The sequence below is a fragment of the Cebidichthys violaceus genome, unplaced genomic scaffold (assembly GCF_023349555.1).
Source record: "Cebidichthys violaceus isolate CVI_PGR_0920_01 unplaced genomic scaffold, fCebVio1.0.p SCAF_17, whole genome shotgun sequence".
Classification (NCBI taxonomy): Eukaryota; Metazoa; Chordata; class Actinopteri; order Perciformes; family Stichaeidae; genus Cebidichthys; species Cebidichthys violaceus.
In genome coordinates, this window is record NW_027176340.1 from 4,741,835 (window position 1) to 4,765,014 (window position 23,180).

General features: G+C 40.1%; 3 protein-coding genes across 6 annotated transcripts; 1 reads left to right on the forward strand and 2 right to left on the reverse strand.

The window, feature by feature from the left end:
- Positions 1–57: 57 nt before the first annotated feature.
- Positions 58–3,124, reverse strand: emp3a (epithelial membrane protein 3a (MAM blood group)). Its single transcript, XM_068712257.1, has 5 exons — positions 2,991–3,124; positions 1,438–1,548; positions 1,180–1,282; positions 925–1,065; positions 58–670 (listed from the first exon to the last, which is right to left on the reverse strand). The coding sequence occupies exons 2-5, from the start codon at positions 1,513–1,515 to the stop codon at positions 495–497; spliced, it is 498 nt and encodes a 165-aa protein (XP_068568358.1). The 5' UTR covers positions 1,516–1,548; positions 2,991–3,124; the 3' UTR covers positions 58–494.
- Positions 3,125–4,148: 1,024 nt separating this feature from the next.
- On the forward strand, positions 4,149–14,273 carry si:dkey-264d12.5 (coiled-coil domain-containing protein 30). 3 transcript variants are annotated; one of them, XM_068712258.1, is made up of 19 exons: positions 4,153–4,506; positions 5,512–5,688; positions 5,784–5,904; positions 6,730–6,941; positions 7,060–7,155; positions 7,605–7,770; positions 8,040–8,111; positions 8,974–9,089; positions 10,115–10,189; positions 10,276–10,374; positions 10,939–11,049; positions 11,157–11,255; positions 11,364–11,461; positions 11,573–11,669; positions 11,804–11,916; positions 12,232–12,373; positions 12,697–12,833; positions 12,958–13,075; positions 14,016–14,273. In XM_068712258.1, the coding sequence occupies exons 1-19, from the start codon at positions 4,432–4,434 to the stop codon at positions 14,196–14,198; spliced, it is 2,307 nt and encodes a 768-aa protein (XP_068568359.1). In that variant the 5' UTR covers positions 4,153–4,431; the 3' UTR covers positions 14,199–14,273. The 3 variants fall into 3 exon arrangements, 2 of the variants coding, with proteins under 2 accessions (XP_068568360.1, XP_068568359.1); XM_068712259.1 differs by lacking the exons at positions 12,958–13,075; positions 14,016–14,273 and having other exon boundaries at positions 4,149–4,506; positions 12,232–12,396; positions 12,697–12,797; XR_011103255.1 differs by lacking the exons at positions 12,697–12,833; positions 12,958–13,075; positions 14,016–14,273 and having other exon boundaries at positions 4,149–4,506; positions 11,573–11,664; positions 12,232–12,374.
- A 4,332-nt stretch (positions 14,274–18,605) lies between these two features.
- On the reverse strand, positions 18,606–22,992 carry LOC137873833 (alpha-1,3-galactosyltransferase 2-like). Of its 2 annotated transcripts, XM_068712262.1 has the most exons (6): positions 22,508–22,992; positions 21,750–21,790; positions 21,540–21,629; positions 21,340–21,435; positions 20,037–20,174; positions 18,606–19,893 (listed from the first exon to the last, which is right to left on the reverse strand). In XM_068712262.1, the coding sequence occupies exons 2-6, from the start codon at positions 21,752–21,754 to the stop codon at positions 19,209–19,211; spliced, it is 1,014 nt and encodes a 337-aa protein (XP_068568363.1). In that variant the 5' UTR covers positions 21,755–21,790; positions 22,508–22,992; the 3' UTR covers positions 18,606–19,208. The 2 variants fall into 2 exon arrangements, with proteins under 2 accessions (XP_068568363.1, XP_068568361.1); XM_068712260.1 differs by lacking the exon at positions 21,750–21,790.
- Between the last annotated feature and the right edge of the window lie 188 nt (positions 22,993–23,180).

Genomic DNA, 23,180 nt, shown 5'->3' on the forward strand with positions numbered 1-23,180 from the left:
TGCACTGTGTTGCACAGGAAGCTCTTTTTACGAAACAAACCAGGTCTCACACAGATGTAGCCCTTTTGATACAGAAGTGCTCTTTAGTAAACTTTACGTCAACAATCAGTGGGGGGTTTTTTTAATTATAAGTAAACAGATATATATATAGGTACAAAATACAACAGCAAAAAAATCACAATCATACATGAAGCACAAGTTGTGCATTCGTTATTTTAATTTCTATCAAAATCCTTCATGTAACATTAATATGATCTTTGGATCTTACAGCATGACTGAGTTTTAGTTTTGATCTTGAGTGACAACTATATGTCTCTCAGACATAGATGATGACATCATTTCCCACAAACCATGCAGCACGGTAGAGTGGATATTAAGTCAAAAAAAGAACAGAGAATTGTATCATTTAGAGATTTCCTTCTCACTCATCTCATTTCCTCAGGTGTAGTTTCTATGACTGGGAAGTGAGGTTTTCCCTCCTGTGTGGTTTTGGCTCACTGCTTCTTGCGCAGGTGGACGTAGAGGACTCCACTGACCAGGAGGAGCGGGACACACAGCCACGCCAGGATGAAACAATAACCAAAGCGTCCTTTGCTCAGATCTCTGGATTCACCTAGAATCTCCTTTCTGTGGAAGGTGAAGATGAGGCAAGCAGCAAAGGTTGTGAAACCTGCAAGAGTAAAAAAAAAGTTTTGGTTAAAATTCTCTTATCTCATCACAGTCATACATTTTCATAATATGTAAATATATTATTGAGGATGCCTATACGGAAATATGAAATAAAAATCCAAGCGCAAATACATTGTCACTGTCACAAAATGAACAAAATGTCCTTTAAAGAGGGAAAACGTTCAGTGCTGTTGTTTTTTTTTTTATTTTCATTGACAAAATTTTATGTGGCTTATCGAATAAGACTTCAAACACCTGCAAAAGCCTGACAGAGGCCTGTGAAGTAGAAGAGTCCTCCTCTGGACATGGTGAACAGCTGACCGAGGAAAACCAGGAAGGAGATGGAGGAGAAGATCACAGAGAGGACCATGAGGGCCTGGACAGACTGCAGCCAGTCTGAGAGAGTAGGTCAGAGAATGAGTGTTGGACACTGACTCACAAGCAAAACCACAAGTAACGCCATATCCATTCATGCAGAAATACACGCAGACCGGAATTTCTCAAATTTACCACTTTCGTTGGTAGCAGCACACAACCAGGTGTTTGTGGCGTTATCATGGAAACAGTTATACCAGAGGTCTGTGATTTCTAAATCATCCCATACCCACCAGGACTGCAGAAAGAAAAAAAATGACACAGTGCACAAAAACATCAGACAATATGCTATTTCTTTAAGTTTGAATATATTAGCATCATACAGGTGTTAACAGTGACATCTACTGGGAGAGAGAAAACATGAGTTAAGCCCTGAGTTTAATTGTCTCTCACCTTCTCCAGGGTGGCGATGAAGAGCATGGTCAAGGTGACCAGATGCATCATGGTTAGGGATATGAGCAGGCAGACCATGGCTGCTTGGAGACAAGGAAACAATCTGGGTTCCTGCATACAATTCATTTGTGTTAATGTTGGTGGTTCCACGTAGAACCAAACAGCTCTGCAGTCAAAGAAACACCATCATGTCCGTGTCGGTTAACATGGCCTGCAGACTTCTGAAGGCAGTGGCCTGAAACGGGGGACTCTCTGTCTGTCTGCCCCTCACGGAAACTCTGAGCACCTTCATCATGCATCTCGACATCTGCACTGACAATCTCTCACAAGCATGCCAGACAGAGGGGGGGGGGGGGACTGTCACTCTGGAGACAGAGAGACAGTTCTCTCTGTCTCCAGAGGGACAGTCCAGTCTCTGAGCATATACATCAGGACATCAGCTCCTTGTGACCAAGCATGCAGTCTGAAACCCTTTCTACAAACGGGCTGACATGTTGCTGTGCATTTTTTATGAATCACCATGACTACAAATGTTATACCTACAGTATAAGAGATGACTATCTATCATTACACTTCAGGTTTAAACTGAAAAACCTACAAACTTATTTCCTTCTATTAATATTTTCAAAAACGATCCTCACCAAAGAAAGCTATTGAGAAAAGGCATTTACATCAAAAGGCTGAATAAGAGTGATAAATGACTCATTAACTTGTTTCACTTTTTCCATCAGAGATTTTTGAAGACACAAGAAGGGGAAGTCACATTATTAAGAAAGACTTGTTCCTTTGTGGTTTCAGTTCCCCTAGATATTACAAACAAATACTCAAATAAAATATTAAAAACAGAATCTCTACTGTGCCTACTTACATAAAGTACAATCTAAATAAGGAATTATCCTAAAACCTGAATTTGGTGTTGTGTGCTGTTTTTCTTTTACATTATAGGTGGCTTAAGTAGAAAGGGCAACTAAATTTGTTTTTCCAATCAAAAGTTGAGTCTAAAATATAAAATCTGTGGGTTTTGTACATTTGCTTCTGTGGCCAGAAAAAGAAAGAGAGAGAGAGAGAGAGAGAGAGAGAGAGAGAGAGAGAGAGAGAGAGAGAGAGCAGGTTTCACAAATCACAGCATTTTCTTTCAAATACATGTGCCAAATGTAGACTTTTCCTTTTCCTAAATTTCCTTCCCTCCACTGTGCGGTACACTTATAGGAGTGGGTGTTCTTTGCCTTGCACATGTTTGCCTTTCCAAACCCAGCTCTGTCCATAGAGGCAAACCTCTGTTGCCATTAGATTGTAGACATTTCAGGGAGGCGTGTGTTTGATTACGTTCTACATCTGGTTTATGTGACAGTTTGTAGTAGGAAGTAATGAAAACAGAAATTGCATTAGCTGTGGAAGAACAGAAAGGCATCCTCGTAAATGTTCAAACAATATCATCAAAGAATCTTTTTGTTAGCATCTGATCATATTTGGGTGTGGCCTGCATCTCATTAAGCTATGTGAAAATCCAGGAATAACTAGTCTGTTTAACATAACCAAGATGAAGTTCTCACCCTTCAGCTTCAGTGCCTTTGAGTCTGTGCCCTTCAGTGATCGTCTTTGAGTTCCCTTTTCCCAGTTGTTATTGTCATCCCTCTGTGCTCTTTCTGTCCTCACAGACGTTTGAGAGAAGGGTACAGAAGAGGAATGTTGAGTCAGATTTAGGAGGAGTTCGCAACACCCATTTCCTCTAAAGTTTCCCTGCATGCCCTCCCCCTTAAATGTGTGGTCAGGACCAACTCCACACCAAGAATAACATTCCTCCAGATCTGCATAAGCACAGAACATTTCCCCAAAAGCTGTACTACTGACGTCCGATCTGCATTAAAGTTTGGAAAAAAGTATGATGAGGGAATGTATGCCTCGATCCATCGGTCAGACTCTAGCGAAGAACAACTAGAATCACGCATTTGAAACACATTTGTCACAACTGTAACGGGGCTAGATGTGTGAGCTGGCAATTGTGACATCATGTATTATTAAAGCCACACTTTTGTGACAGAGCTGCACACGCACTCATAGTATTCCTCCAGCTATGCAGCTTGGCATTGAGACCACAGCAGTATTTTCAGAGTGAGGTGATTGAAAGGCAGGAAGTAAGGGCTGGTTAGTGCCCAATTTTGACTGTAAATCTGCAGGAAATCTCAGACCACCCAAGACACAACACACAGTAATTAATCCTGAATGTAAAGGGAAGGGAATTTATCTCACCAAGAAACTCCCAGCTGGTTATATTCTAATGATGTTTGATTGCAGATACGTTTAGTTAGTGTAGTAGTAGTATTTTTGAATTAACCAATAAGCAGTGGTGGACAAAGTATTCAGATCCTTTATTTTAGTAAAAAGCAGCAATACCACACTGTGACAACCCCCATTACAAGGAACAGTCCAGCATTCAAAACGTTACTCAAGTAAATAAGTAGCAAAATGTACTTGAAGTATGAAAAAGTAGCAGGAAAAAATGGCCACTGAGTGAAATACTATTATAATTTTTATTATGGGATATTATGAATGCTGAGTCTTACACAAAGCATTGTTTTTACGGAGGTTTACCAGTGAATTTAAACTATCCACAACGATGACGATCCCACAAGACTCCTTCAATGACCCACGGAAAACCCACGACCACAGTGTTTTTCTGGTACTAACAGAACCTCGCACCATCGCTTCTTCCCACCACAGACCATGAAAGTCTACTGTACATTCCTTCAACATCTGCCCGCATCACGTGTCCACTCTTTGTCTCAAGGTTTTGACGTGAACGTTTCGAGTATTTGAACCCCAAAGTAACGTCTGAGTGAGTGCGTCACTGTTTTGTTATGGACCGTTATTACCGTTAGACTACGGGGAGCGACTCGAATGTTTACGTCGCACGAGAGGCGACGTGAGGGCTGATTTTCGGTGTTAAGAGTTTATGTCGGACTTTTTAGAAAAAAACCCCGAAAATAATAATTAATGCTGACAAGTGATTGTAAACTGCGGTCGAAAGTTGTTTCCCATCCATCGCAGGACAAAATGGATCAAGCAGAGGTAACGTTGCCAAACGCGTTCTACGTTGTCTTCGTACAGCGTCTAGCGAGCTAAAACCTAACGTTAGTACAACTGACTAACGACTGACTAACGTTAGAGCGCTTGTGATGCAACCAGATTAAAGCAATTTAGTCCACACTGCAACGTTATCACGCAACCGTATCGTTAGTATGTTCCAGCTCCCTTGTTTACACTAAATTAAGATTGTTATGGATGCTCCATTCCACCAAACCCAATAGTCTTGTGCATCCTGTAACACATATTGTTGCTACTAATTTACCTCCTGATATAGTTTTGCATCTTTGGAAACGTAGGTATCTTTACTATAATTTGTAATACAGATCTGCTGGTTTTCCCTGAAAGTGTGGTTGCAGAGCGTGATTATAATAACTGAGCTTGCAGGGGTTTAATGTTTACACGCAAAATAAATTGAGGTCATTTATTGTTTTGTTTTATTATGCAGTTACTTCCAAGTTTCAGACCACCACAAATAAACATGGAAGAGGCTGTTCATGGCAATGCCAGCTGTCTTCACAAAGAGAAACGGCTGTTCCCCAAATGTGCAAATAACTTCAGCCACAGCCAAGAGAAGTGTCACATATGTCTCACTCTAGAGTTCATCCATAAAGATTCTTTTGAGAAGCCTCTTGTCATTTTGAGATGCAAGTATGATAAACACAAGGTTCACAATCACCTAATCGTATCCTAAAACATTGTTTAGCCTTTGTATTTTAATCATACATATCACAGTTTCTCATTACAGGAAGTGAACTGAAGTTGCAGGGTGAGATTAAAAAAAATGCATCTTTTAATAATGATATCAACAGAGTAAAATGGCATAATGTCAACATCATTATAATGAGAGACTGGAGATGTAAATCAGTTTCTCCTCCCAACAGTGCAGATAACAATGCAAGTAGTCGGAGCCAGTAAGAACTTTCTAAGTATGAGATATGGTGGGTTGTCTGTGACCATGTCCACATGTCACCCACATACCATCCCTAGGAGGAGCTGGAGCAGATCGCCACATGGTTCAGCGAGGAGGGACTCGCTCCCGACTCCCCTAAGGAGGCTCAGCTGTGTTTGCTATGGAGTACCCTCCAGCGCACAAGGAGCCGTCTTAACACTGTGACATGGGACTCGGACACCCAGTGCTCACAACACTTAGCAGAGATGGCAGAGGTAAGTTATCGCTGGATTACCAGAGACGTCACCTTTTTGTCAAGAAGAGAAAGAACAGCTGAGTGTCTGTGTCGGCCGCCTGTCTCGTCTTTAAGGTACGCAAGTCCTTGGAGCAGATCCGAATCTTCACGGAGCACAAAGATGTTTTGACTCAGGAGATACAAGATGAAAACGATCAGCTCAAGGACCAGCTGGGACGCGTGATATCCCTTCAAGGTTGGACATTTTTACCTGTACACTACCTACAAATAAGAATAATCCAACAGCAAGAGCAGTAGTGACATCATTACAGCTTCTGGATTTGCATCTGCACTATGACAAAGTTGGTCTCTTAAAATTGTTGTATTTTTTCCCAATAGCTTAATAGTATATTTTGAGAATAACAGATATTTTGTCTCATACACTGAAGGCTCTCGTCTTATCTCTTTTTAATGTATCATTCGCAAGTTTTTTTCAGCAACACAAGCCATGTTAGCCGTCCCATCTTGTTGGACAATTTGATGAGACATGTCATACCTGTAGTTGGTGGAGGAAGAGGTGGAGTGGTTAGCCAAATGTTAACATACATTTTACAAACCAACTGTCATGGCGCGTGAGGATGGGGCAGCAGCAGCTGAAGGTACATACGTTTTACTGGCCTGGGTAGAAAGTCTTAACAGGTGTAACTGAGACAGGTAACAGGAATGGGGCAGGGGAAAAAAAGAGTACAGGCAGACAAGGCACATAACCAGAGTCTGGTTTCGAGAGACATGTTGCAGGGTCCAAGGGCTGGAAATCAGCAGCACAACTCTGACAATCCATCGGGGAATGAGTTCAAAAGGGCTGGTTATATACTGCAGGGCTGATGAGGGGAAATGGAAACAGGTGATCAGGTGACTGGGACATGTGGGAAAGTCGGAAAGGCATCCGGTGGATGGATGGGGAAATGGCAACGCAGGGGGAAGTGGGAATGTGGCAGAACCCCAGACAAACCCCCAGTCCACATTTTCAGACATTTAAGCATTCTATATCTTACTCTGTCATTATTCTCTGTTGTGATAGATTCTCAGATAAGTGAGGTGGCTAAGATGCTGTACCAGCAGGGTCTCACAGAGCTGATTCACAGCAGCCCCAGTGAGCAGGTGGCCTACCTCCTGGTGGAGAGAGCCTCCCTGCTTGAGTCGAGTGAGGATCCTAACAATCTGACCGCTGATGGAAACACAGCCAGCCTGCTGGGGACTGAAGCCCAGGCATCGAACAGCAATGCCAACCAGGTTAGAGGAAGATTTGTTTTGTCTTTTTCATTTGTTAAAAATGGCATGCTGTACACATATATAACCCTGAGGGCAAAAGACTTATTCTGTGATTCTCTGATCTAATGTTGTTCCGCAGTCTTCCCACAAGGGGGCACCACGTCACGGCCAGAGCCCATGGAAGAGACTCTTTGGACTACACAAAGCTTCACAGAGCAAACATACTTTTATTCCTGTATGTCTGTTTATCGACAGTAATATTTCTGCATCCCATACTAACAAACACTAAAAACTGCACTCAGGTCAGTTGCAAAACCAGGGACAAAAAGCCACAGTGACTTAATTTTGTGAATCCCAAAGTGCACGCTTGAATATGAGGATCTTTTCCATTAAAAACTTCCGTTCAGCAGCATCCACATTAACTGCAACCTTTTTTTGTTTTGTTTTGTTCCAGTGTTATTAAGCTCTGTTACCAGCTCACGCTAGGGAACTTTGCATGGCAGAAGAAATTCAAGATACTACACCACTGATGCATCTTGATTCAGTGCACTTCTCAAGGTCTCTTGTCTGTTCTTACATGCATTTATGAACATTTCTTTCTTTTTTTTTTGGTATTCATTGGTTCTCTTCATTGTAGTGCAATCACTTCAATATTGGTCAGGTGCTCTGTCCCTCTCTCTTTAGATTGAGGCCAGGCATTTGGCTGGCCAGGCAAGCAGCGTTGAGAGAGAATGTTCCCGTCTGGAGCGGGACCTGGAGGAGGGGTCCCGCCGGCTGGCCATGGCCCACAATGAGATCCGGCGTTTGACTGATGAGCTGGAGTCTGCTCATTTGACCCAAAGAGCTTATGGTGAGAGATAGTTATCAGCTACAAAACACAGTCTGCTTCTAACTCGCTTATAAAGTTAAGTCAAGTTTCCCAACACTGCTAGAAAACAAAACATCACAACCTTTCAGCATAATCCCTTATATATATTGTATATTATAGCATTCAGAAGTTATTTTACTATCATACAATATCCAAACAGACTCTGAACTTAAAGTGAAGTTACCACCAACTTCCACTGCTCTGAACTGAAGAGGAAACTTTGAGTTTATTCTAACGTCTGTGCTTCTTAGAACCTGAGCTGCAGGCAGCACAGCAGGAGGTAGATGAACTCCGTCAGGAAGTACAAAAACTGAAGAGCTATGGTAAGAATTATTTTTCATGTGTATTCTTTAGTCTGTTTCCAAAGAATTGACAGATGTTACTGAGCTTATATTGGGTGTAAAAGGCAGACAAGATGCAAGCTACAATCCACCACGCCGCTCAGCTTAATCTATTTCGTATACCTACTCACACAGGCTGGAGATTATTCCAGCATGCACTGGGTGAGAGGCAAGGAACACATGTCACCAGTCTACCACACACGTAAACAAACACAGTCACACTCGTATTCCCACCGCTAAGACAATTTACACTCTCAATTTCACTCAACCTGCCAGATGTATAAACTGAAATGTGTACGCACAAAAAAACATGCATACTCCTTTGCCCTACACATAAACTGATATTTATGTAGGATGTCAGTAGTTTAGTCTTTTTGTGGAAATCAGGCATGTGCATGGGCGCCCAGCTCCACAGCGAGATCTGACGAAAAGGATGCATATGCATATTTCTGCGCTTGCATGATTTCTGTCTCAGTCTTGAAGCTACACCGTTTTTTGCATCTGGCCCCACCTGGTCTTGAGGTTGTGGTAGGAAACCCACACATACATACAGGGGGTGAATGTGCAAACACCAAAACAGAAATGTCAACCTGACTGAGCCACCTCGCTGCCCTAAATCTGAGACTCACTACAATATTTACATTTTTTGTGAAATCATATAAAAAAAGTGCCCAAAAACCCCCCCCGACCTAAACGATCAATGTTTGTATTTTCAGTATGCAACATGTTCGAATACTCACAATCGAGCAGCGTTTCACAGACAAGAATGCGCGATAACAGTGAAATTATTAACATGTATTATTTATAATCAGATAAGTGCATCGTCTGACTTTACTTCAAAAAGAAATAGTGGAACTGCGAAAGGCCAAAGAGCTGAACGATCGCCTGGACCTTGAGATCAGAGCCTTGAGGAGCCGGGTACGCACCCTGGATGCTGAGAAAGGTTCTCTGCAGCAGATGGTAAGATACATGCTGGAACAAGGTACTTTATCAGTAAACACTACATCAAGAATTGTACTTTCCACAGTTTTTTTTTTGCAGCAAACACTTTCGACTTTCCATAAGAGAATAAGCAAGCATTGATAGTTCTAGTAGGAACCACACACTTCACTCTCATTGATGCTCTCAGCTGGTAAGTCGTTATTATTTCTACGAGGGTGGAAGAAGGTCCTAATGTTGCCCTCAGTTGTGCAGACTAAGGCAGTTATTTCAGTCTACTTTATTTCAAACTGTGGGAGAGTGTGTGCGTTCTGCATGTTGTAAAGCTTGCTTACATCTAAGCCTGAACAAAGTGCATAGTTAAGTGCTGTTTCCCATTTCTACGGTATAATGTTCATGAGTCTAATTCTGGCAACATTAATGTCTCGACAGTCACAAACAGTTGTGCATTTGCCCTGTACGTTTGTGGGAATAATCCAGCGTTCTACAGATAATAACTAAGCCAATGGACTGTTCGTGTTTACATTCACATTAATTCTGTTCGCTGAGACTTGTGTTTGTATAGCGCAGCATCTACTCAATGTGTATGGTGTAGAAATACAGATCAATGACCAATGATGTGTACCAATGGCTTTCCTGTTTGCTCAACCAACAGACGGGAACCATTGTACATTAATTGGCATTCATTTTGATAATTGAATCATCTTCTTTCAAGCAAAAATAACCAAAATTCACTGGCTCCAGCTTCTCAGAAGTGAAGATTTGTTTATTTTTTGACAATATAGTAAACTGAGTACATTTAGATATACAAAGATAACAGGCTTTGTAAATTACCAAAGAAATATTTTTTTTATTTAATCCAACCATTTGGCAGTACCTCCGCAGCCCACTAGATGACGCTCTGAGGCCCACCAGTGGGGCCTGTGGTAGAGAATAGCTGTTATAAGACTAAATGATTACTTGATTGGCTGAGAAAATTATCAGCAGATGAATCTGTAATGACAATGAGTTGCAGCCCTACTGTGCTGTGTATGTGTTTGTCTCAGGTGGTGTCTCTGCAGGAGCAGCCGCAGCTCCACACTAAGCAGGTTCAGGCCAACGGGGCCCCAGAGCTGGCCGAAGTAAGACACATATCTATTTGCACAAACCATTAAAAGTCTTTAAAATCCCTACACTCAGCCTCACCTACTTTTATATTTTTTCCCAGGTTTTTTCTCTGCAGAGGGAGGTGGAGCGGCTGGAGTCAGCCCTGCAGGAGCTGCAGCAGCAGAAGACTGAACAGGTTCAGGCCAACAAGTTAGTTAAAGTAAGTCCTAGGTAGTCGATCGATAATCAAGGCCGTTGTTGTTTGTGATCTTGATCTTGTGATTTTTTGGACAGTGGACAATCTTTCAAAGGGAACACCTCTTATCTTGGCGTTTGAGGTGATACTGTCACTGAAAATAGCAATAAAATGTCAATAATTGTCTTTAGTCTTGTTCTATAATTTCATAAATACAACAAACTATAGTTTTTGTATATATAATATAACTATATATATATAAAACTTTATAAGCTGTGATATCAAATAGCTTTTGCAGCTCCAGATACATTTTATTTGGTGGAAATTAGGTCAAAATGGCTCTTTGGATAGTAAAGGTTGCCGACCCCTGAGCTAGGTGAAACCCAATGTAGGGGCTACTCATGGGTTAAATGTTAATGTCAACAAAACCAGGAAAAGCTTGGATTACAACACACCCATTGGAAGCTCTGTTGCCTGTAATGTAATTAAATGTAAAGACTTCCGTCAGTGAAACCTGTCCGTCCACATTGTGAATGTGGACAGACATTTGTTATTACGTCAATCTTAGTTTAGTTTAATGTTTCTCAGGTGGTGTCTCTGCAGAGGGAGGTGGAGCGGCTGGAGTCAGCCCTGCAGGAGCAGCAGCAGCAGCTCCTCACTGTGCAGGATCAAGCCAACCTGGTTAATGAGTTAGCTACAGTAAGTTTATCTGTTCAAATTCTTGAGCACCACATGATAACATTGCTTTCACTGCTATCACCAAATCAAACCGACTACAACTGGATTTGATCTTGTTGTGTCTCCAGTCCCAGACAACCAAATTGATTCAGAGCAATGAGATCTGCAGAGATTTACAAAATAAGCTCAGCGCTCAGTCGACATGCCTTTTGGAGACAGAGTCAGAAGTGAGTGATTCACATTATCAAAAGATTATTGATAATTACATTCAAGAAATGGACTACAATGGCCTTTGTTTCCTACTACATGATGTCAAAAACCTGTTATCCTTTCAGGTACATTCCCTCAAGCAGCAGCTGGATACTTCCCATTATGACCTGGATAACCTCAAAGCTACCGTCTTCACAAAAGAAAACAATGTTCAGGATCAAAAGTAGGAGAGTCTAACCACCACACACCATCCAGCAGCTGCTGTATGTGCATGCTAACTCTCAATGTTGCAGTAACACATGGGTTAGTGAAGGTTTATGTGTGTGTTTTGAAGGCAACATTTTGAAAACACTCACTGTCAGCTGAAAGATGATAAAGAGCTACAGACACAACTACAGCTGCTGCAGAACAATGAAAACACACTGCGTAAGGTAATTTCTTATATATTTGACTATAATGGAGAACTGGTAATTCACCAGGACGATATCTGGTTACATATTATAACTTCCATTCATTCATAACGATTAATTCCTACCATTGCTGATGTCTGTACTTTGGACCGCAGGAGTGTCCCGATTATCAAGAAGCAGAAAAGACTCTGTTGGCCACCCAGGATGAGTGTGAGACACTCAAGAAGGAGATCTGTGAAACCCTTAAATGCCTCGACAAAGAGCGGAGGTAACAGACCCGTGGAGTTGCCGTGAGCTGAAAAAAACGTCCAAATTCGAACAGAAAATAAAAAAAGACAATTTAGAGCTCGATGAGACTGTAATATAGTATTTATCCAATAATATTTAAATGTGTGAACGAACAACAGAGACTTTTCTTCAACCTGCAGAGGACATTGAAAACTTGGTGACAACATATGACAATGTCCCTTCGTAGTACAATATGATGATAATATATGTTGTATGGCTTTCTTTTGCCACAGTTCAATCGTCATTTGATATAATACATATAAATAATGTGTTACTTTGGTCCATCTTCTTGCAGTAAATACCATGAAATGAAGGAAAAGCACAAGGCAAAACTGTGTCGAGCCAAACAGAAATGTGATGAGGAAACAACGTGGCGTGATGAGAGGATAAAGAATCTAGAGCGGCAGCTGTCCTTGTGTTCCCATTCATTATCCAAGGTGAATCTAGAGCTCTGTTTGAGGTGGGGCACCTGGACTTTAGCAATATGTTCTGACAGTATTGTTGTATCTCATAGTTTCTAGTTTCAAATTTAATTCATCAGTATTTGTTTTAGTTTTTTTTGTTTTTTTTCAATATCACAATGCATTCCCACCTGTGTTCACATAAGAGTGTTTGCTGTATGTAAATATTGACAGCGCTGAAAGCCCATAGGAGGTGCTGAGTCATGGTGTAATTCACTCTTTAGACTTTTAGAAACAAATGGCGCTATGTAAATCAGATGATTAATTGAAAGAAATTCAAATTGTTTTTTCTCTTCCAGGAAAAAGAGCTTACCATAAGTATTACTGTGGAAAATGAGAAACTACTTGTTGAGAGGAGAAGGTTACTACAACAGCTAAATGAGGAGGAGCACAACAAGAAAGACAGTAATCTAACAGCCTCTTTGTCCAAATGCAGGTACTTAACTCAAACACTTAGCTGTATGATTCCAAAGAGTCCACACATTATGATCGGAGGATTACTGCAGATTTACCAAATGTGTGATCATTGACAAAGAAGAGATGTTTGTATTGATCTCAAGGGTGGATTTTCTGGAGATGGAAAACAAGAAACTAGGAAACAAAATACTCCACATGTCCAATCAGCTGGCTGTCCTGGAACGCACCCTGCAAAACCTACAATCACTCCACTTTGCTGAGGTACGGGACACAGCCAAGTCTCCTTTATCTTTAGCTATAATAATATGTTATAATAATAACAACGTGCTCACAGTGATAATGCTAACATTTCCTTTATTGTTTAGCTGGTGTAATGTTGACTATGTTCACCAATTTAATTTAGCCTGTTAGCATGATTGTTTATGTGTATATGTGAAAAACCTTAAGTTCATTATTTAAGTTATAGAAAAGGTAGGACCATATATAAGTGTTACTTCTGTCCACTCCTTTTTGGGACATCAAATATTAATTTAGTTTATTTATAATCAGCTGTAAATGTTTACTGTTCATTTTATTAGTAATTTTTGAGGTTTTTTTTTCTTATTTGTAACATAAAATAAATCTAACTTTTGGTAATTAGCGCTAAAAACAAAGTACAGCTGGGGCTGATAGGAATGATTGTAAACATTTTGACCGGATGATTTCACCAGATGAAAAGCCAACCAACATCGCCATTCCAAAGGCCATGCAGCTAAAACCAGAAATGGAGAGACAACTTTTCAATTAGATGTTTTTTTGTAATTTACAAAGCTAGTTATTCTACATCTAAATGTACTCACATATAAATAAGGAACATAGTAATTCAAACAAAGCATCATTTCAATGACTAGTTGTATTTAAATATCACCAAAGCCAATCACCACACATCATCAGGGAGAGACAAACATGTGTTGTCACCGTTAGCTAGCTAACATTGAATGAAGTGACACAAGATCCGTTTTTGAAAAGGTGTGATGAGGCAGCGATGGGTGAGGGTAAGCAGAGTATTTATTTTAGTCATTACAGAGGTGCACAACAAATATTTACAGCCAAGTTTATTTTTACCTTTTTTTTTAAACAATCATAAGTGAGCCTTGAGTTACAAAAGGTTGAGAATCTCTGATTTACTGTATATTCTTTACTGCGGTCTGATCGTATGCAGGACGCATTGGACAAAAGTCAGAGAAAGCAGACGGATGCGACTTCCTCCCGTCACCGTTTCATCTCTGGGCCTCTTTCTCGATCAGCAGAGATGGGCTACCTGAACCTAACCTCCGCTCAGAGACACTCAGACACCTCGACTCCCCCGGCTGCCCTCAGCAACTCAGACAGAACGTGTTCCTAAGATTCACCGTCTATCTGCAACATGACTTTACTGTACAGAAATAGTGACTTGTAAATAAACCAAATACCAGAAGAATTTCACTTTCTGTCTTTTCATTTGGTTTCATTTTTAAGTTAACAAAATGATTTACCTCTCCAGATCTGAGTGACAACAGCTCTTGTGTAAAAAATGTTGAATATTCTCATAAAAAATGAATCCATTTCTTGTAACTGTTCAAAGTCAAGACTTTTCTAAAAGCCTAAAATCTGACTAGCATTTACAATGCATGAATTTCAGAACCCACACAACCAACACAGACCTTTCGTAGTTTCCATCTTGAGCTTTAGCTTCACACCTTCTCATGTTTTTTTTTTCCTTTGCACGAATGAAAACGAGCGGTTTTGCACAGCACTCTGGGGCCAGCAGTGATGGAGAAACCACAGCACATACCGTAGCAGCTGCTCATTCTAAACTCGCCTTAGATTATTAAATTCATTAAATTAAAATGTACTTTTATTATGTTTATATTAAAGCCCCAAAATGTCATTTTTTGTTTCCGATTGCAGTGGCTGGTTGCCCGTTGTATTTGTTGGCATTTAAACTACAGTCAGTTGTCCAGGTCTGTTAAACATCTATTCACAATCTGAATAGACGGTTGCTACATCAATAGATTTGTAACCAAAGGGATCCATTCTGAACTAGTGAACACAGATATATCGGTTGGCTGTTACAGCTACTTGTCAGTAATAGCTTCACACTTTAACTCCATATCAAAACTATCATGCACAAACAATAAAACATTTCATATACGTATATGTACAAGATGTAACGCATAACAACGGACCAAATTACGGTTTTGAAAGTCCTCAAACCAATGTCCAACTCTACCACTGGGACATTTCATGTGTGGCCTAGTTATCATATAACTAAATTATATTGACTGTCGTTGCTTTACCAGAGTCTCTGATGTGCAGCCTGAGCAACTTGTTGCACAAAATAAAAGGATTTTTTTTTTCCAACGAGGTCAGACCACTTGCCACAGGTCTGAAACTACACCAGTGTTTCCTGTTCATTACCTAGACTCAGACAGCCCACCAAAGTCTGTCGTTTTGTACCGCCACAATTTTATTATGAACCGAAAATATTTGTACACTTCAACAGGTGGGCAGTTTCATATATGGTAGGCTTATATCATTTGATTACAATTACTCTCATTAGCATTAATGTCTTCATTTGAATGTTGCGGCTTCTAAAAAAGGTGGAGCTGCTTTAACTGCTTTATATACTCAATAGGCTACACACACACACACACACACACACACACACACAGTACTTGAGTAGCCTAAATATACTTAGTTCGTAGTTATAATCAGCTGTAAATGTTTACTGTTCATTTTATTAGTAATTTTGGAGTTTTTTTCTTATTTGTAACATAAAATAAATCTAACTTTTGGTAATTAGCACTAAAAACAAAGTACAGCTGGGGCTGATAGGAATGATTGTAAACATTTTGACCGGATGATTTCACCAGATGAAAAGCCAACCAACATCGCCATTCCAAAGGCCATGCAGCTAAAACCAGAAATGGAGAGACAACTTTTCAATTAGATGTTTTTTTTGTAATTTACAAAGCTAGTTATTCTACATCTAAATGTACTCACATATAAATAAGGAACATAGTAATTCAAACAAAGCATCATTTCAATGACTAGTTGTATTTAAATATCACCAAAGCCAATCACCACACATCATCAGGGAGAGACAAACATGTGTTGTCACCGTTAGCTAGCTAACATTGAATGAAGTGACACAAGATCCGTTTTTGAAAAGGTGTGATGAGGCAGCGATGGGTGAGGGTAAGCAGAGTATTTATTTTAGTCATTACAGAGGTGCACAACAAATATTTACAGCCAAGTTTATTTTTACCTTTTTTTTTAAACAATCATAAGTGAGCCTAGAGTTACAAAAGGTTGAGAATCTCTGATTTACTGTATATTCTTTACTGCGGTCTGATCGTATGCAGGACGCATTGGACAAAAGTCAGAGAAAGCAGACGGATGCGACTTCCTCCCGTCACCGTTTCATCTCTGGGCCTCTTTCTCGATCAGCAGAGATGGGCTACCTGAACCTAACCTCCGCTCAGAGACACTCAGACACCTCGACTCCCCCGGCTGCCCTCAGCAACTCAGACAGAACGTGTTCCTAAGATTCACCGTCTATCTGCAACATGACTTTACTGTACAGAAATAGTGACTTGTAAATAAACCAAATACCAGAAGAATTTCACTTTCTGTCTTTTCATTTGGTTTCATTTTTAAGTTAACAAAATGATTTACCTCTCCAGATCTGAGTGACAACAGCTCTTGTGTAAAAAATGTTGAATATTCTCATAAAAAATGAATCCATTTCTTGTAACTGTTCAAAGTCAAGACTTTTCTAAAAGCCTAAAATCTGACTAGCATTTACAATGCATGAATTTCAGAACCCACACAACCAACACAGACCTTTCGTAGTTTCCATCTTGAGCTTTAGCTTCACACCTTCTCATGTTTTTTTTTTCCTTTGCACGAATGAAAACGAGCGGTTTTGCACAGCACTCTGGGGCCAGCAGTGATGGAGAAACCACAGCACATACCGTAGCAGCTGCTCATTCTAAACTCGCCTTAGATTATTAAATTCATTAAATTAAAATGTACTTTTATTATGTTTATATTAAAGCCCCAAAATGTCATTTTTTGTTTCCGATTGCAGTGGCTGGTTGCCCGTTGTATTTGTTGGCATTTAAACTACAGTCAGTTGTCCAGGTCTGTTAAACATCTATTCACAATCTGAATAGACGGTTGCTACATCAATAGATTTGTAACCAAAGGGATCCATTCTGAACTAGTGGTCACAGATATATCGGTTGGCTGTTACAGCTACTTGTCAGTAATAGCTTCACACTTTAACTCCATATCAAAACTATCATGCACAGACAATAAAACATTTCATATACATATATGTACAAGATGTAACGCATAACAACGGACCAAATTACGGTTTTGAAAGTCCTCAAACCAATGTCCAACTCTACCACTGGGACATTTCATGTGTGGCCTAGTTATCATATAACTAAATTATATTGACTGTCGTTGCTTTACCAGAGTCTCTGATGTGCAGCCTGAGCAACTTGTTGCACAAAGTAAAAGGATTTTTTTTTTTCCAACGAGGTCAGACCACTTGCCACAGGTCTGAAACAGGTGGGCAGTTTCATATAAGGTAGGCTTATATCATTTGATTACAATTATTCCCATTAGCATTAATGTCTTCATTTGAATGTTGCGGCTTCTAAAAAAAGGTGGAGCTGCTTTATATACTCAATAGGGGACACACACACACACACACACACACACACACACACACACACACACACACACACACACACACACACACACACACACACACACACACACACACACACCCCTTGAGTAGCCTAAATACACTTAGTTCCATTCCACCCCTGCTAGAACAAGAGCACAAAACAGTTCACAAGAGCACAAACTTCCTCATAGATCTAGCTGGTAAATGTTGCTCTCACAGTGCACCAGATTGATGCATCTAATCTTAGAACGTACAAAATCTTTTTTCCGGGGAAGCATGCCCTAACCCCCTAGAGGGCCCATGGTTCACCCACCATATTCCCACTCAATGCTTTGGGAAACACTGCTGCACACACACAATTTGCAAGGTTGGGTTACAAAACACATTGCATTTGTACTCTCATCCTACTAAAAGGTCAGTCATTTCAGACAAATAAAAAAAACAAAAAAAAAAAAACATACATAAATTAACAAAAACTGGCAAAACCAAATAATTATACAGCTCGAAAGATTTGTCTAGGCAATCAAATCCCTAGCTTCTACCCAAACTTTACAGAGTTCCAAATGAAAAATATATTGGGACAGCCTGTCCCATTATCATCTCAATATACAGAAGAGATTTCTCATTTCCTTCCATCTTTCTCAGAAACTGGTTAGACCATATGAAGCAGTCTACATCGTGCATGACAATTTGAGAAGAAGAAGAAATGGACTACAATGGTCTTTGTTTCCTATTACATGATGTCAAAAACCTGTTATCCTTTCAGGTACATTCCCTCAAGCAGCAGCTGGATACTTCCCATTATGACCTGGATAACCTCAGAGCTACCGTCTTCACAAAAGAAAACAATGTTCAGGATCAAAAGTAGGAGAGTCTAACCACCACACACCATCCAGCAGCTGCTGTATGTGCATGCTAACTCTCAATGTTGCAGTAACACATGGGTTAGTGAAGGTTTATGTGTGTGTTTTGAAGGCAACATTTTGAAAACACTCACTGTCAGCTGAAAGATGATAAAGAGCTACAGACACAACTACAGCTGCTGCAGAACAATGAAAACACACTGCGTAAGGTAATTTCTTATATATTTGACTATAATGGAGAACTGGTAATTCACCAGGACGATATCCAGCCTGTCCCATTATCATCTCAATATACAGAAGAGATTTCTCATTTCCTTCAATCTTTCTCAGAAACTGGTTAGACCATATGAAGCAGTCTACATCGTGCATGACAATTTGAGAAAAAAACAAACAAACAACCAACAACAAAAACCGTTCACTGTAGTTCCTCATGCCACTGCAACTTCAGGGCCAATAAGTATTATCCATAAAAAAAAAAAAAAAAAAAAAAAAAAAAAAAAGAAAAAAAAAAAAAAAAAAAAAAAAAGGGTGATTTGGGAAACGGGGGTAATTCACAAACTGACACACAACTGAGCTAGCACAGACTAACAATATGCAATCATTGACAATGAAACACTGGCAGCATTAGGCAGCAGCATGAGGTCAGTGAAAGAAGTAGTCACTCCCTTAGAAAATCCACACTTGCAGATGTTTCACTAACTATAAAGAGCCAGGGAGCACGGCAAACAGAGCGTCACGTTTGTTATATAGTTCTCATCCCATTTACTAAATATAGGAGGCAATTTTGCACGTTGCTTCCAAAAACACACTAAGGTGTGCGAAGTGCATCATAATATTTTGGTGCCCACAGAACTCGGGTGACCATTATGTCACTCCTGTAGCCGATACTGGTGTCCCAGCAGTACTCCGGAGAGAGCACCCTGCTCGGCTTGTGGAGCCACATGTACTTGTTGAGATGGCTCTCGTCGTGCCACAGAGCCTCCACATTATTCCGTTTGTCCTCCATGATGCCCTGATAGCAGGCCTCAGTCATCGCTTTTACGCTCTTCCATGAGCCTCCAAAGATGGCAGCGTGGTAGTAAAAATCCCCGGTTCGCATGTACGCCTTAGACTTTGGATTGCGGTCGTACGTAAACAGGCCCTTCGGAAAGCGGTAGTAGTGGGCGTGCAGCAGAGCCACAGAATCTCCCAGAGCCTCAGAGCCAAATCTGCCAGTGAACACCTGATCCACGTCGAAGCAAAAGACATGCGTGCAGCGGTGGCGAATGTCCGACTCGATGACGTCCGATATGGTTTTCATTCGCATCATAGAGATGTCCTGCCACCTGGAGCTCCTCTCCACTTTGATGACCTTTATGCTTCGCTGAGGAGCGAGCTCGATGTCCGGCACCTTCTCTGGCACATCCGTGAAGACGTAATACGTCACGGGCAAACCTAGCATGAAGTGCTGCTCTGATGAGTTCAGGAAGTTCTTGAGGTAGGCATCCAGGTACCTTTGGTGGGAGGGGAGACGAGGACAACGGCATTGTTTACATCTTATTAGTTACCACGATTAAACAAAAAGGAAATAGCAGTTGGCAGACCAGGATTTATTCAGGGGTGATGACATTTTATCCAAACAGAATTCATAACTAACCTGCCCACAGCAAACACCGTTAGAGCCACAGAGGAGCCTTCCATCTTGTGCACCTGGTCGTAGAGGTCAGGGTCAAACATTCCTTCCCAGATGATGGGGGCTTTCCAATATGTACATGTTTGTACGTCAGGTCTTGACCTGAAAATACAGGGCACTTTTTTTTTTTTTTTTTTTTTTTCCCCCCCCCCCCCTCTTTTTTTTTGTAGTTTGCAATATTATAATGAAAATAAATTCATCTATACTGAATTCCTTTTTTCAAAAGTCTTCTTTACCAACATGCAGCTCAGCACTGCAGTTAATCTCACAAAATCCACTAACGCAACTGTTGTGGCAATTTATCATGTTGTTCGTTTAGTTATAACTTGCATCGCTTAAACCTGAACATGTGCAAACAAGGCCATCCAAACTCACCAAACCAAAATAATAGATGTTATCATATCAAAAAGGTATTTGTCATGCCTGGCTTGCTGTAATCAAAACACTTCAAACACAGCAACTATTGTACCAGAGCGCTGAAAACATGTCGTCTCCCAACAAGAATGTTTTCTTCAGAACTGTGGAAACGACGGATAAAGAAAACAAACAAGCAGCAGCTTGTCTATTAATCTCTCTCTCTCTTATTTTGTTTCACTTTTTGCATTCCAAGATTTCATTACAATCAAGAAAATCTCACATCTTTATAACATGGATTATGCCAGTTTACCGTTTGTTTCAAGAAGTCTGTGCTCTTAATTTGCTGTAATACCCTAGTTTGATATATTAATAATTATATTGCATTCACACTGGGAAGGGTAACCTGATTTTTTTCAGTACACTGCATCAACCACATCGGCCTTTTGTAAATCTAAAGTTTATGGCTGCAGTTATTATACTATTGATCATTTTGTCTTTGAAATGTCCCGACACCGAAGGTGACACAACTTCAGAACTAGAAACATTCAGTTTACTTTAGAATGGTAATAATTAACGGTTAATTCATTATCAAGATAGTTGCCTATTATGTTTCTGCCGATCTACAAATCAATTGATCGTCTCATCTCTACTACATTTATTAATTCTTTCAATTATATTTTCTGCGAGAAAACAGACACATTTTAGGCTAAATAGTGCCGTGCTTTAAAAACATAAAATATTGTAGAAATATACACACTAAAATGTCATGCTGTGTTTGGTCACATTTTCATTATCAATCAATTTGGACGTTTTAGAAAGGGAAATCTTAGTTCCAGTACTTTCAGTGGTGAGTAAACAGTGGATTCATGACCATCTGTGCAGTCGAAACGTAAGGCTTTAATGGTCTTACCAAAGGTTGAGGCTGGTGTCCACACCGTTGTCAAAATCCAGCATCTTTGCACTTTCCAAAGAGCATTTGTCCATAGGCATTAGGCCTAATAAAAGTCTGATACCAAAAACCAAAGTTAAACAATGTTATGTTTGCATTTAGGCTCATTAACTGATCTAGTAGAGCATGTGGTGTTTTTTTAAATTGAAATACAGACTCACCTCAACGATGGAGATATTATGTAGAAAAAACAGAGCGTGATAGGAATGCAGAGCACACATTTCAAAAGACCCTTCGTCTTCTGAACAGGTCTACAGGAAGGAAAAAAAAGCCACAGACTGATTAAACGCTGAATCTCAATTCAGAAAATGCAAAACTGTGTGGCACAAAAGCCGAAACAATAAGGTTAATTTCCAAAAGATGTTGGTTACCCCATGGTTGAAAAACACTTCCAAGCTCAGTAGACCATGAACTGTGATGTAAATGAAAATGAAGGCAGCAGATTCATGGATAAGAGGAAAGAGAAGGGGGCGTTAAAGCTTTTCAAAGTGATTATACGCACAAGCTCATTGGTTCAAATCCACCAATCTAAAGTACGGCTGCACTATCCTTTGACATTGGTTATGATACCAAAACTAAAATTATACTTTAATGTATATATATATCAAATTCTGAGAGCGTATCCATTTAGGCAAGTAGGCTGCTTGTGTTTAAGGGTTTGACTTTTATATTGTTATATGAAAGAATGAAACATATTTAAGGTAATAAAAAAAAAGTAACATTTACTATATACGCGTTTGCCCTGGGCTTTTGTCTTCCATGGGTTTAATCCTAGATGTGTCTCATAAAGACTATAATAGTAGGATTAGTTGTTTAAACTCTTAAGAATCTCTGGCTGAGTTACAAGAGTATTATTTGTTGCCGTTTCCGGAAGTAAAGTAGCATCCAACAGTCAGACTAAAACCTTCTCATAAAGTCCTTGCAGTGTTGGCCGATTCTATTCTATTCCATTCATTTTGCATAGCCCAAATTACTAATTTGCCTCAGAGGGCTTTACAATCTGTACACATGCGACATGAACTGAACACGTTTAGGTAAACCAACATATATTATCCACTGAACAAACTAAACACAAAAATACTACATTTCCTAAGAGACATTTAAAAAAAAAAAAGGGTTGATACCTTACCTGTGAGTCGCTGTCACGCGCATACATCCATAAGTCGTCCAAAAATATTTACAGGACAAGATTCAACCTGGATGTCGTTGTGTCCCTCACGATGTGTCACACTGCACAGCAACGTTGCGTGTCCTCGGGCAACAAGTGGAAAGGGAGGCTCTCTGTACAAAAGGTGTGGTCTTGCGCACGTTAAATTCACTCCGCTCTTCATCCGCCTTAACGCCGCACAGGTGTGTACTTAAGCCAACCTGTGCAGAGGTGGAGTGGCCGCTCCACAGTCATTCTCTAGGACCGTTAATGTGCCGACAGACACCCTACATTGACATTATCTTTGTGTTAGCAGAAGTTCACTGATGTCGAAACCGCCCTTGATTAAAAAAAAAAAAGAGGGAAGGACCGCGTGGATGTAAATCTGTTAACACCAAAATAAAAAGGGAAACAATCAGATTTTAAATTATTAAGAGGTAATCCATCTTAAAATGGCACCAAGAAAAAAAAAAAACCTTAAGTTTCCAACCAAGATAATTGACTGTCAACACACACCTGAGAAGCAAAACTGTAGGAGCTCAGGAGGACAGAAACACTTCTCGTCAGATTAATAAACTGCGCGCGCGGACGTTTTTTTTGTTGTTTTTTTGTTTGTTTTTTAAATGTATGGCTCCATTACGAAACATCCTCCACG

What these genes read in the sequence shown, in the direction of transcription:
- emp3a (XM_068712257.1), bottom strand. Translation starts at nt 1,515, where the DNA reads ATGGTCTGCCTGCTCATATCCCTAACCATGATGCATCTGGTCACCTTG. An exon ending in TCATCGCCACCCTGGAGAAG is followed by an intron (nt 1,283 to 1,437) that starts GTGAGAGACAAT and finishes TTCTTTCTGCAG; the next exon opens with TCCTGGTGGGTATGGGATGA. An exon ending in CCTCTGTCAGGCTTTTGCAG is followed by an intron (nt 671 to 924) that starts GTGTTTGAAGTC and finishes TTACTCTTGCAG; the next exon opens with GTTTCACAACCTTTGCTGCT.
- si:dkey-264d12.5 (XM_068712258.1), top strand. Translation starts at nt 4,432, where the DNA reads ATGCTGACAAGTGATTGTAAACTGCGGTCGAAAGTTGTTTCCCATCCA. An exon ending in AAGGTTCTCTGCAGCAGATG is followed by an intron (nt 9,090 to 10,114) that starts GTAAGATACATG and finishes TGTTTGTCTCAG; the next exon opens with GTGGTGTCTCTGCAGGAGCA. An exon ending in TGGTTAATGAGTTAGCTACA is followed by an intron (nt 11,050 to 11,156) that starts GTAAGTTTATCT and finishes TTGTGTCTCCAG; the next exon opens with TCCCAGACAACCAAATTGAT.
- LOC137873833 (XM_068712260.1), bottom strand. Translation starts at nt 22,530, where the DNA reads ATGCGCGTGACAGCGACTCACAG. An exon ending in ATAATATCTCCATCGTTGAG is followed by an intron (nt 21,436 to 21,539) that starts GTGAGTCTGTAT and finishes TTTTGGTATCAG; the next exon opens with ACTTTTATTAGGCCTAATGC. An exon ending in ACGGTGTTTGCTGTGGGCAG is followed by an intron (nt 19,894 to 20,036) that starts GTTAGTTATGAA and finishes CTCCCACCAAAG; the next exon opens with GTACCTGGATGCCTACCTCA.